Consider the following 15,029-nt stretch of genomic DNA (forward strand, 5'->3'; position numbering starts at 1 on the left):
TACGTGAATGCTGTAACATGCTCCCAGAGTTCATTTTAAACTAACTAATACATAATGTAGATATAGTAGGTGTTAAGTTGTATGTAAATATCAGAACAATTCTTGATTTGGAACTAGAGATATTTTTTAAAGTTTTCCTGGTCTATTCTCAGATGAAGAAATTGAAACTATTTTTAGCCATATGAAAAGATGCTCCAAGTCATTATTAATCAGAGAAATGAAAATTAAGACAACTCTGAGATACCACTATACACCTGTCAGATTGGCTAGAATGACAGGGAAAGAAAGTGACGGATGTTGGAGGGGATGTGGGAAAACTGGAACACTGATACATTGTTGGTGGAACTGTGAATACATCCAGCTACTCTGGAGAGTAATTTGGAACTATGCTCAAAAAGTTATCAAACTGTACATACCCTTTGATCCAGCAGTGTTATTACTAGGCATATATCCCAAAGAGATTTTAAAGAAGGGAAAGGGGCCTGTATGTGCAAGAATCTTTGTGGCAGCCCTCTTTGTAGTGGCCAGAAACTGGAAACTGAGTGGATATCAATCAAGTGGAGAATGGCTGAGTAAATTGTGGTTTATGAATATTATGTATTTTACTGTTCTGTATGAAATGACCAGCAGGATGATTTCAGAAGGGCCTGGAGAGACTTACATGAACTGATGCTGAGTGAAATGAGCAGGACCAGAAGATCATAATATACTTCACCAACAATACAATCTGATGGTCAATTCTGATGGGCATAGCCCTTTTCAACAATGAGATGAACCAAATCAGTTCCAATAGAGCTGTAATGAACTGAACCAGCTACACCCAGCGAAAGAACTCTGGGAGATCACTATGAACCACTACATAGAATTCCCAATCCCTCTATTTTTGTCCACCTGCATTTTTTATTTCCTTCACAAGCTAATTGTACACTATTTCAAAGTCTGATTGTTTTTGTAGAGCAAAATAACTGTTGGAGATGTATACATATGTTGTATTTAACTTATACTTTAACATATTTAACATGTATTAGTATCTGCCATCTGGGGGAAGGAATAGGGTGAAGGAGGGAAAAAGTCAGAACAAAAGGTTTTGCAATTATCAGTGCTGAAAAAATACCCATGCATATATCTTGTAAATAAAAAGCTATTATAATAATAATAATAAAACAAAACAAAAGTTTTCCTGGTCTTCCTATGGGGCTGCAGAAGGATCACATAGCATTTGGGGATAAAGATGCAGCCTAACAAGCCAGGGCTGGAGCTTAAGATGGAGAAGATCTGCACAGCCGCCATCATCTTCCCCTTGGTGCTCTAATACATGGAGAAGGAGACCAGACACTGCAGAACACCAGCATGCTGAAAGTGAGGAACTTGGCTTCCTTGAAAATGTCAGGGAGATTTCTGGCTAGAAAAGCCACAGTGAAGCTTACCATGGCCAAGACACCCATTAGCTCAGGAAAAATTAGAAGGCAATGAGGGAATTACATAACCATATAAATGCTAACATTTTTACAAATAATATTCACAAAGTGCTTTTTAAATATGAAATGTTATTCTTAATAGTAATGACAATAATGAAAAGAATAAATGTGAAAGCAGCATGTCAAAGTCAAAAAAGCAGGCTTATTGATGACTTCATTTCCTGGATTTGGGCCATCCTCATCTCTGTAAGTGTTCATTTCCTTAGGTTGGTGCTTTCTGTTCTTTGCAGGTTCTTCTCAACCAAATATATGATTCTATTGCACTTAACATGGTTCTTTTACTAATCAGTGACTATTGCAATAATTTTCTTCATATTTTCCTTGAGGCATTGTTCTAGGTCAGAATGGTTCATCATTATGCAGGGTTTTTTTTCCTTTTTTTCCCCCACATTGGCAGTAATTCCCCAAATTTCTGCCTATTTATTCACTTTGTCAGCTTAAACTATATGCATCTTCCTACAAATCAGATTCTTATGTTGAAAGAGTTGAATTTTAGGCTCAAAAGAAGACACTGTCAAGCAGAAAGACAAGGAATTCTCTGAGGGACAGATGAGATCAGGGTAGGTAGATTGGGGCCTTCTTGGCATGCATCATGTAGCATATGAATAAACATTCAGGAAATAAACTGGATCTGAATTGAAAAATGTGATAGATTACAGTCTTATGCCCTGGCTAGGATCACAGCAGTCTTTAATATCTTTCTGACTTGGATGGTCACTTGGTCACTTTATTTACTCTTCTGTTATATATATATATATATATATATATACATATATATATATATATATGTATTTTTATTTTGCCCTTGCTCTCTTGATAGGATAGAATTGTTGAAAACACTTAAGCCCTACCTAAATATCAGAGATCATTGTAAATAGGTATTTCTTCCAGCAATCTATCACTGAACAATTGAGCTACAGAAAAACTGGGCAAGAAAATGCTAATTTAATGGACCTTGAATCCACAAACTCTCAATAATATTGATCACTGTGGACGTTCCATTTGTTTGACCTTTCTTCCACACTTTCCTGAAACTCTGGACATTTTGTTCTGTAGAGGGCGGTAGATAGTGGGGGAACTCTGGGTAAGGTATAAAACTCTTCAGCCCAGCAGGAACTGCTGACAATGTCTGGTTTGGCTCTCCCTCTTCCCTAAGGGATCTCAGCCTTCCTGAAAGGTCAAGAAGGGTAGGCCACCCATCTTCTACTTAAAGCAAGGGATACTTACAAGAAAGAGAGGTATTTACATATCAATAGCAGGATGCTTATAGTTAGCACTTGCTCAGTGTGATGTGATGATATAATGGTTCTCTAGTTGGCACAGGCTTAGTATGCTGTAATGATGTAATCATAATAAGATATTTAAGTGCTGAGAGGATTTGAAATAAAGGAACTCCATCTTTGACCATCCTGCTGAGTCTCCTGCCTCCTTCACTCCTCCACTAGGACCAAAGATTAGGGCTGGTCCCAAGATCCTCCAGTGACTTGTCCAGATAGTATATTTTGGCACCACAATTTGGGGACTCTAGAAAGCACACTACATTTTGGTGCCTAAACATGAGGCTCTAGACATGAGGGCCACACTCAGTAGCTCAACTGATGCGATTGGGCAGTTCAGTGGAGAAGTGCCAGTGACCCGGAAACTGGGTAAATATAAAAATAGGCAAATGGGAAGATTCAGTAAGGGCTAAATTAGTCACTCTTGTTTTTCAACTGAAATTTTCCATTGTCTGATTGTAACCAAGAAGACTTATTGAGCTTTCTTTTGATATTCTAGGTCCATGTTTGCTGAAGAGGAATAGAAGTGTCCTCACAGACTTACCTGTCCTTCTGGACAGGGGGCTCAATCAAAATAGTATACAGACTTTCCTTCCTGGGCTTTCATCTGGAACCCAGGACCACAGCTTCTAATGTCACTGGAGTTAGGAGGTACACAAGGAAGTATCCAGAGGCTTTTGAGGCAGCATTATTCATGAGTGACCAATGTTTAGTTTGTGTAAGCAACATACACAATCTGCCTGTTCTGCAAAAAGTCCCAATTCTGTTTTTGTTATTTTATTTTTTCTTTTATTTGATGATTTGCCTTTTATATATTATTTTGATATTTGACTTTATTATAATATTGATATAATTAATATAATATTGATATTTATATATTACTTGATATTTGGCAACGTTCAATGTTTGCCAAATCTTGTTCCTTTTTTTTAACAACGAATATTTAGTTTTTTATTAAAGCTTTTTATTTCAAAAACATGTACATGGATAATTTTTCAACATTAACCCTTATAAAACCTTGTGTTCTAGTTTTCCTACACCGCATCCCCTCAGTTTCCAATTTCTTGCCACTACAAAAAGGGCTGCTGCAAACATTCGGTGTCCATGTGAGTATACCAGTCATTCCAACAAAGCTTGGATTACTTTTCTTTTTTTCAATAGCTTTTTATTTACAAGTTATATGTATAGGTAATTTTACAGCATTGACAATTGCCAAACCTTTTGTTCCAATTTTCCCCCTCCTTCCCCCCACCCCCTCTCCTAGATGGCAGGATGACCAGTAGATATTAAATATATTGAAGTATAAATTAAATACAAGATAAGTATATATGATCAAACCATTATTTTGCTGTACAGAAAGAATTGAACTCTAAAATATTGTACAATTGGCCTGTGAAGGAAATTGGATTACTTTTTTTTACAAAAGGTCCCAGGAAATTAAAGATCCTAGAAGTTGTATTTCTTCCCTGTTGCAAAAGGGATATTGCTTTTAGGGTCAGAAGAAATAGTTGAGGTTTTTATAATTAATCAATGTAAATAAATAGAAGAAAATAATAGAATGGAAAATATAAGAGAGCTGTTGGAAAAATATAGATATCAAGGGAAACTTTCATGTAACATGATAAAAGACACAAATGGTAAGGCTTTAACAAAAGCAGAACATAATCTGAACAGTTGGGAAGAAAACGCAGAAGAATGATACAACCAAGGTCTTCACATCACCAATAACCACGAGTCAAACACCTTGGAGAATAAAATAAAGTGTGGTGTAGGAAGTATTACTAATAATAATCCTAGTGGAAATAATAGAATTCTGCCTGTGATTTTCAAAATCTAAAAGATGTTTGTAAAATGTTGCACTCAATATGCCAGCCAATTTGAAAAGCCCAACAGTAGCCAGTGAATTAGAAAGATTAGTTTACATGCCCATTCTAAAGAAGGAAAATCGCAAGGAATTTTCAAATTCTTGAGCAATTGCACTATTTCACAGGCCAATAAGCTCATATTTATGATTTTTAACCTAGGCTTCAACAATATGTGAAACCTGTGTTACCCAAACAACAGACTGGTTTTCAAAGAAGCAGAAGAACTACAGATCAAAAGGCCAACATTTATTGGATTTTTCAGAATGCAAGGGAGGTTTAGTGAAAAAAAAAAGTCTGCTACATTGACTACATGTTGACCTTGTGATTCACCACAAATGTGGCAAGGGTCGAAAGAAATGGAAAAACAGATCATCTTATTTGCCTCCCAAGGAATTTGTATATGAGCCAAGATGCAACAGTTAGAACTAAGCATACAACAACGGATTTGTTGAAAATTGAAAAAATATGAGAAGGCTGTATAGTATCAACTTATTTATTTAATTTATATGCAAAATACATCATGAGAAATACCAGGATGCATGAAAGAAAAACTGAAATTAAGTTTTCCAGGAGAAGTACAAATAATCTCAGATATGTGGATAACACATTTCTTAGGGCAAAAATGAAGAAGAATGAAAAAGATTCTTGCTTAGAATGAAACAGTTGGCTTCAAGATGAAAATTAAAGAAAAACAAGATCTTGGACAGTGATTTCATCACTCTGTTGTCAACAGAGGGAAAATGAATGGAAATTGTGGCTTTTTATTTTCTTTACCTTAAAGATCACTGCAAATAGTAACTGCAACCATGAAATTAAGACACTTGCTCCTTTGAAGAAAAGCTATCAGAGACATCACTTTGTCAACAAAAATTTGTAGAGGTAAAGCTATTTTTTCCTATTAACAATATATGGCTATGAGAGTAGGAATAGCAGGAAAGCTGAATTCCATAGAATCAACACTTTCCAATGGTGGCGTTATAGATTTTTGAAAGTTCCTGCATTAGCAAAATGATTGAATTAATCAAACATTTACAAAAAGCAATACAGTGTATTCAATTGAAAGATCAAATAATAATATTGAGGCCTCAGTACTTCAGCCACAAAATAAGAAGGGACTTACTGGAAAAGACTTTGATGCTGTGAAAGATTAAACCCAAAAGCAAAGAGTTATTGCAGAGGATGAGATATATGATGAAATTATGGGGGAAAATAATCATAGATTTGGAATAACTTCAAGAAATAGCAGTGGATAGAATGGCCTGGTGTGCTACATTCCATGGGGTCACATATATTTGGATAAGACTGAATGGCAGAGGAATAACAACAGGAGGTGGTGCTGTATTTTCCCCCCAGTACTGAAAGATTTTAAATCTCCTGGGAAGGAGAAAATATTAATTATCAGTATTTCTTACCAATGATAATTTTCCCAAGACTCTTTAATTAAGTATAAAGTATTTTAAAAGGATAATAAAGGTTTCATAAATCATAAAAACTCTGAGGTTTGACAGTCTAAACTTTGTTAAATACTCCAGTGAATATCTTCACAACAACAAATACTAAAACCCCTTTTCATGTGTGTGTGTATGCACTCATTCATATGTCTCTGTATGTGCAGCGTGTAACAGTATCATCATTGGTTATTCTTTCCACATAAAGTACGTTTCCATGTTATTAAGTAACACTGTGCAAATGATTCTGGCTGAATTAAGTGTGAACAGTAGCTATCCATTTCCCTGAAACATATAAAACTATCATTTGAGAGACTTGGTCATAAACAAAGAAATTTATATAAAGGTCAGTAACTTTTTCAGAACTAAAATTTCTGAGGGTCTGAAAGTAGAGATACTGGAACAAGCTTGGTATTTCAACATTTCTCTCAGGAGCTAAGTGAAGAGTGAGTTATGACAAAGAAATGAAGATCATCAGTTCTACACAAAACATTTTGCAATGAAAGCCCTAGAGTAAGGGAAGTTCTGAGAAAATTTTAGCTTCTTTTCTAATTCCCATTTCTATCCCCTGTCTATTTACAGAGAACATTAAAAACAAATATGCTTTTTTGGTATCAAAATATTTCTGGGAACCTGAATTTTGCCTCAGTTATGACAAGGTCAAGGAAGCAAAGTAATATTATAAGAAAAAAATAAGGTAATGAATGAGTGATAGGAAATTATGAAAAAATGGAGATGACTATAGTCTATCATGTGAGAATTGCTTGATGAAACCTGAAATTGTAAATTTGAGCAGAAGAGATACAAATTGGGCACATAGTCTGCTTATAATTACTTATGAATTTATCACATTAAAGGAAAACAGACATTCTGTTTAGTCCCAGAAGGAAGACTCAATGTAATGTTAATGATGATGATGATGATGATGATGGTAGTGGTGGTGGGATTGTTCAAAAGTTGGAATAGACTGCCAGGAAGAGTTATTTAATTCCAAAATTATTTCCTGCATGTTGGCATCCTTCAAGCAGCAGCTAGATGATCAATTTTCAGTTATATTATACTGGGGACTTATTTTTGGCAAGGCTCTATCTAAATGGCTATTAAGTGTAAACTCTCCAGCTCTTTAGCTCTGTGCTTCAATAATGTACATGTTTGTGGAGAAAGTGCAAGCGCTAACACATTTTAAAGGAGTGGTTAGGTCAGTTTTCAAGTTACCTGAAGAAGGAAAAATATAAAATTTTGAAAATTTCAATTCTTGTTTATCAAAAAGACAATGTAGAAAATATCAGTCTTTGTTAATCCATATTGCTATTTTCCTCACCTATGTTAAATGATTTTTTAGAATCATCTCCAACTGTTAAGGAAATCCTTGATCACTGAAGGATATACATAGGCTTTTATAAGCAACAATTTCGCATTAGATAACATTGTTACTATGGCAATTTATTGAAATATATTGAGAATAGATTTTATTCTGATCATTTGTTCATTAATTTTTTTTTAAATTCCAGAGCCAAACACTGCCATAAATGTTTCTCATACCCATTTTAAAATTGTCGTTAAATGTCACAAATCATCTTCTTTGATGACCTCTGGTCATTAATCTCATGTGGTATAAAACAAACATATATGCTCACCAATGTTATTTGTCACTTTTATCTTTTAAAAAACCAGTTAATTAGGTGTTCAAGTATGACTATATTAGAAATAAAAATGATGATAATTTACCTGTATATAACGTGTCAAGCACTGGACTGAGCACTTTAGATTCATTTTCTTATTTGGTCCTCATAATAACACTGGGAGGCAGGTGCTATTTTAACATCTGTTATATAAATAAGAAAACTAAACCAAAGTGAGATTTAGTTTCTTGCCCAAGGTCATCAGCTAGTATTTGAGATCATATTCCAACTCAGGTCGTCCAGACCCTAGAAATTATAAGAACCTCCTAATTATTCTGCTAGAAGTGGTCCTAATTTAACAACCACCACAATACCAATTCTGGAAACTAAATAGTAACTAGACAAGAACATGATTGAGTTTGAATAACTAAGAAATAAAAATGTAAAAGATATTTATTTAATATGTTTTAACTTGTGCTTTAAGGAAATGCAGTTGAGAAATGTAATAGTGCAACCAAAATCTAATAGACTCATTGCCTGGTTTGACAAAGTTGTTCCCCATCATTCACTGTCCTGAATAGACTACATCTGGAGTATGCCATCATATCCTGGGTACTTTTTGGAAAAAAATGACATTTGCAAGCTAAAAGACATCCAGAGGAGGACATTCATTATTGTGAGAGGACTGAAAAGAAATGGAGAAGAAAATGGAAATCACAATCTCATTAAAGTAAAGCTTGAAAACTATTTTTAAAAAGAAAAGAAAGAAAATATTGACTATTCTGAAAATATATGTTTGTTTAAAAATGTGGCTTCTACATCTTAATGAGGAGTCAACTATCAGGTATTCTCAAAATGGGTCATTTTAATTTATAAGTACAAGATAAAAGAAATGTTAACTGTGAGGGAAACATCAGGAAAGATATTCAAGCCCTAAATGGAGATTAGTGCAATTTTGTTGTTTAAAATAAATATTCCTACTTCAACAACGATACTGTATGAGGATATATTCTGATGGAAGTGGATTTCTTCAACAAAGAGAAGATCTAGCTCAGTTTCAATTGATCAGTGATGGACAGAAGCAGCTACACCCAAAGAAAGAACACTGGGAAACTGTTTGCATTTTTGTTTTTCTTCCCAAGTTATTTTTACCTTCTGAATCCAATTCTTCCTGTGCAACAAGAGAACTGTTCGATTCTGCACACATATATTGTATCTGGGATATATTGTGACATGTTTAACATGTATAGGACTGCTTGCCATCTAAGGGAGGGGGTGGAGGGAGGGAGGGGAAAAGTCGGAACAGAAGCGAGGGCGAGGGATAATGTTGTAAAAAAAAATTACATGGGCATGGGTTCTGTCAATAAAAAAAGTATAATTATTAAACAAAAAAGAGAATAAAAAATTAAAAATAAAATAAAATAAATATTCCTTGTACTGTAATTCACTATTCTATTGATCTTTGATTATGGGGATAATTATATGGATTGTCATGAAGCCAACAGTAGAAAGTATCATGTCCTGCAGTTTAGGAAGTGCTAAATAATTGTACCTGGAAAAGGTTTTGGGGATGATCTTAGACCTTGTCTTAGTAGGATCCTCCTGTCATTTCTATATTTTATCGTTTTCATGATATAAAGGAAAATTTCTCCTCCTGTAGATACTCTACTCTACTCTTTTGCCTTATTTTGTGACTATATGATTGGCTGTCAGATATTACTCATGCCTAGAACAAAGCTAAAGGAACTTTTTCTTCTAAGAGAGAAAGTTTTTTCCCCCCTTGTTATGGTATATTGATATGACATTGTTATAACTATGTTCCTCTTTTACTTTTTATAGAAAATTTCTATAAACAAGAAGTTTTGTAAGTACAATACTAAATCTATTAAATACTATGGTGACGCTGAAATATCTCTGAGTTACTATAATAGAATATAAGTATGAACATCTTACAATTTTAACATATATAAATTATAATTTGGTGACTACATCTTCCTAAGGGGAAAATGATTGGAAAAAGTAATAAGAAAGATGCAATATTAAAGTTCTACAATTAAATGGAATAGTAAAATTTGAGAAAAGCTATAGAATTAGACTTTTTTCTCAAATATCTCTCTTTACTTATGTATCTACTTCTAGAATGATAAAGATATTTAACTGAATTCTTTAAAATATCTGTCATAAAAATTCATGCTTTGAGTATATTTTAATAATAACGTCTCAGAATTGGGTTAAGGATTTATTAGTTTAGGATCAAGGACTTTACACAAACTGTTTTTGATAATGGTAAAGAAAGTAAGATTATTTCCCCATTTTTAAAGTAAATGTCTGATGGCTTTAGAAGAACAGGCTACAAATGAGTTTCCTAAGAAAAAAGCTCAAAGATCAGATAGATTTGCAAGTCAATTACATCAAACATTTAAAGATCAATTAATTACAATATTAGTAAATTATTTAGAATAAATAGGCAAAGAAAGGTTTCTATCAAACTTTTATGAAATAAATATGACAGTGATACATAATCAGGAAAATTAAAAATAGAAAAAGAACATTGTGCATCAATTTCATTAATGAATACAGATGATAAAAATTGTACCTTCTGACCAAGGGATTTATACCAGAGGTGCAATGATAATTTAACATAAGGAAAACAAGGAACATGATTGATCTTATCAGATGCAGAAAAATGCATTCAGAAAAGGTTTCTGACAAAGAACAATACTCATTTCTATTTAAAAACTGAAAATAGCAGCATAAATAGATTTTTTTCTTAAACTGATGAAAATCATGTTTATCCAGAACCATAAGGAAGCATCATTTTTAATGGGGATAAACCAAAAACCTTCCTAGTAAGAGCCAATGTAAAACAATGATGCCCATTGTTACCAATATTATTCATATTGCATTGGAAATTTAATCAATGGCAAGCAGAGGATTACTAAAACTATCTGGTGATTGCTAAGAAATAGAAAATAATTCATAAGTTAAAACAAAAGATTCAATAGATACAGGATTTAGGTAATGATAGAAACAACAAATGATATATAAATTAAAATTCTTTGAAGTTGCAAAATTGAAGAGCCAAAATCAAGTGAATGCATTAGATTATGTCACATACTTTTAGATTTAGAAGCAAAGAAGCAAAGCCACTTTTTAGATGTTCTGAAGCCTATTATCCAAGAAAAGATAAGGAGGAACCAGATAATTATATGCAACATCTGAGACTTAAAATCATGACTATTGATAATGGGTTACTAGGATACAAGGAGTCTTGATGTTAGTCAACATTGGTGATAACTATTTTACTTCTTTTGTTGTTTTTTGTTTGCTTCAAGATGTTTCTGTTTAAGCTTTCATGCTGATATGTAAATCTTTTTTCAGAATTAGTTCTGTAAGCCCTCCCTCTAAGTTTGATCTGTAACCAAATTAATGCAATTATGAAATTATGGGGGTTGTTGCAAAAAAAAATTGTTAGAATCAAAAGTTGTATGGCTGGAAAACTGGATCATCTATGTGAACAATTGTACATTTCAAGCAACTCATATCTTATCTGAACACTGTCAATAAATCATTGTTTTAAAGGGTCCTAACAGGTCATTCTAACTATTCCCACAGCTATCAAACTTGTGGGTATTTAATTATTTGCCCTATCACCAAGGTTCTGATTCAAGCATATGTTGTTTTTTATTCCACCTACATTCTTGACCTTCTTTTTTTTCTGCTTGCAAAGAGACATTGGCTAGCAATGATACCCAGGATATACATCCCCACTGGATCAGATACTACACTCCTATTTCACTCCACTAACTCCTATTTTTATAAAATGGACTTTGGTTCAGTACTTCACTGAATGATAACAAGGCTCAGCAAATCTTAAGACTTGAGATAATCAACTTGGGAATTGCAACCAACACAGTTGCTGTCTTCTTGGAAGAGATAAAAACTCCTTTAATTATACAGAAAAAGGAAAGAACAAATAACACATCTTTTTGGTATAGTAATTTGTGAGGTTAACAAAATAAATATTTGTGAGGTATCTTAGGACATACTGGAATGGGAGATAGCAATCTTTATTTTAATTTAAACTATCTTTTTGTTAGTTCATCTGGATTTCTGAGTTCCACTTAATCCAGATGGATGCAGACCTACCTAAAATTAACTTAAGCCCAGTGGATGAAGACCCAGTTATAAAATCAATAGAAGATAAAATCAACAATATATCAATATAGAATAATCACTGGTAATCTTAATTTTGATCTCTTCAAAATAGCTATATATCATAAATATTTCAGAAGGTAGAGAACATGATACTTGCTTATCAATGGCATGTGGTTAAAATTGTAAGACTAGAGAGTGAGTCCAAAACAAATTATGATGTAATAGCACACTAAAGTTATTGTTCCTAAATAAATAATATTTTTTTAGGTAGAAAGCCCTTTTAACTTCAAAAATAACCTTGTAAAGATTTACAATTCTTCTTATAACAATTCTACATATAAGAAACAAATTCAAGAAAGTTCAAGATGTTACAAATGTTATGGTGCTCCTAAATTACAGAGGCAGGAATCCTAAATATTCCTATATCTAACATCAGGATTTTATTTTCTACACCATTTTTCTTCACAAACTATTTGGAGGCCTTTACAAGTTACAGAACTCAGGTGAGGAAAAAAAAAAGAAATGCAAGATATTTTGCATAGGTATCAAATACTTCTGAGTGTGATTTGAACAGCATTAAAATGTAATTTGAAATAGTTAACAAAATTAATGGATATACAATAAATCACAGATAATGTTAACATTAAGTAAGAATCCTTAGATATAGTTCAGTCTCCTCTATTTCTATTTTTGACTTTAGACCAGTTTAATGGAAAGAAATTAGATTCGAAATCACCAGAGATGAGTTTAAAAAATATGTCACTTGTAAAATTATGTCACACAATATCTGGAATATGATTCTCTGTTCTAGAAGATGAAAGGATTTCCATACATGATCATAGAGGTTCTTCCTAGTTTTAGGTCCTAAAATAATTGGATTCTAGTATTCTTGCCTTTCTCCTATCTGTTTCTAAAAGATATTTGTTTCTCATAGTGTTAGGGCAGATGATGGAGATTTGGTTCAGGACAGCTGGCATAGAAGACAGCAATGTTGCCTATGCCACAGAGTGTACCAATATTTGAGGAGTTGGGAGTCACAGCAGATCAGCACAAAAGGGCTGATGGCTGGGAACCATGCCGCTAGGAGGTCAGACATAGCCCCAAGCCAATACTGATATTTGTCTTTCTTAAAGAGGTAAAATGACAAGCTAGAATTAATAGAATAAAAGAATACATATGTGCTCATGAGTAGAAGAATAGCCTGGGTGGCTCTTTTCTCAGGAAAAGTTCTGGGAGAAAGATGAGAACTGTGAATATGTTGTACTTGCTGGTGGTGTCTATGCAGGAGAAGCACTAAGTAGGCACTGGACCAGATCATGAATGCTACACACATAATATCAGGAATAGAAAAAACAATTGCAAAAAGTGAAGCATTAAAAGAGGCAGGAGCTGTAATTAAACAATATCCCAAATGCCACGTCTTTGTATGATTAGTAATGTACCTTGAGTTATGCATAGTACCAAACAAAGTAAAATTTATCAGCAGGTGGAAGAACCAGCAGAGGAAAGAGAAAGGGACAGTGCACCTTGGGGCTTGTATTTTGAGTTCTGCCCACCTGGAGTTATGGGGACTGATAGTGATGACCTGAAAACCACTCAAGAGGCAAGTGATACTCAGGGAAACACTTCGAGCCACACTATGAAGGTAAAGGATAAGTTTACACTCAAAATGATCAAAGAAATTTTTGATGCCCAAACAGACAATTGTCTGAGGGATTCCCTTGGAGAGAAGCACTTTTGAGTTGGCTAAGGCTAAGTGGATAAAAATACATTCTTTGGGCCTCAGCTTGTGCCCATTGAATAAAGAGGAAGTATATAGACCCAGAAGGAAGAAATTCCCAAGGATACCAATTCCCATCTGAATAAGGAAGAGAATGCCCAACAGCAGGTCACTAAACATCATTTTCCCGAAGTCTTGGGAAGAAGTGTGGCCAATGCTGATAACTCTTAGGGGGAAAAAAGAGATATATGTTAAATTTCTAAAGGGTGTTACAGAAGAATATAAGATTTTATTTGGGGAACACTGGAATAACTTGGATGATGAACTTGATTCTGATATAATTGAGCTAGAAATGAGTGGGATGCACCACTGAGACTAATTTGCATTTCTTATATTTTTCTTGGTTACCAGAATGTGAAAATTAATTAAATTGAAGGAAAGAACACAGTTATGACACCAAAAGTTCACCTTCCGATATGGAACCTTTTTTCTCTTGGTTATTTTGATCCAATTCCTGGAAGAATGAATTCACAAGTTCAGTCCTAAAAGCCTAGGGTAGGAAGGTTTTCATAATACATTATTAAGATATGATTGATCATAAAAATGATAACTTTATGTGAGAAATTATCACAGAAAATCATGTGACTCTGAGCAATCAACTTCTCTCATTTTCAGTTTCCTGTCACATTAGATGAAATAAAAGTAGCTAATTAACAAGGTTTTTGTGGGGATCAAATGAGATAATATAGCAAATGGATTGCAAACTTTAAGGCATTGTTAAAAACTATTAAATTATTATTATTATCATTGGATATATTTTTATTCATTACAATTCTGCTATTTAACTTGGGAAAAGGATGATATTTGACAACTTAGATGTAAGGGAAAAGATGTTGCAATAAAGATCATGAGAATTATTTGGAATCCTATGCTGAAAATGGTTTAAGAATCACAAAATTCTTCCAGCCAGCTAAACAAATAAAATATATTTTAAAAAATATTCCTGCTTACTGCCAAAATATAAGGAAATGTATAGAACATATGATATGATAAAGATGTGATAAAACTAAAATCAACAAATCTTGGCAATAGATCAAATAGGAAGGGTGAGAGACAATAGGTAAAAAGGGAAGAAACCTAGTTATGAGCCTATATGACAAGAAAGATGTTTGTACACTCAACAATATGATTTATCTTAATTAAATCATAAAGTAACAAAAAAAATCAGAATTTCTAAATTTTTATACATTAATATAAAAGTATTGCATAGTTCTATAAAAGAGACAAATATTAAGAATCAGATATTTGATAAATAAGTATCTATCAAATTATATTCCAGGTAATGTCCAAGATGCTATGAATGCAACGAAATAGAGATAATCTCTATCTTCAATTAACTTTAGTTCTACCAAGAACACAAGATTTTATGAAAGTGAAATAAATGAAAATCAAAACAATATA

The 15,029-nt window shown here is 33.3% G+C and overlaps 1 protein-coding gene across 1 annotated transcript; it reads right to left on the reverse strand.

The window, feature by feature from the left end:
- Positions 1-12,809: 12,809 nt before the first annotated feature.
- LOC100922642 (vomeronasal type-1 receptor 1-like) lies at positions 12,810-13,751 on the reverse strand. The gene has a single exon (XM_003766744.1). The coding sequence runs from the start codon at positions 13,749-13,751 to the stop codon at positions 12,810-12,812; it is 942 nt and encodes a 313-aa protein (XP_003766792.1).
- Between the last annotated feature and the right edge of the window lie 1,278 nt (positions 13,752-15,029).

The sequence above is a fragment of the Sarcophilus harrisii genome, chromosome 3 (assembly GCF_902635505.1).
Source record: "Sarcophilus harrisii chromosome 3, mSarHar1.11, whole genome shotgun sequence".
In the NCBI taxonomy this organism is placed as follows: domain Eukaryota; kingdom Metazoa; phylum Chordata; class Mammalia; order Dasyuromorphia; family Dasyuridae; genus Sarcophilus; species Sarcophilus harrisii.

What these genes read in the sequence shown, in the direction of transcription:
- LOC100922642 (XM_003766744.1), bottom strand. Translation starts at nt 13,751, where the DNA reads ATGATGTTTAGTGACCTGCTGTTGGGCATTCTCTTCCTTATTCAGATG.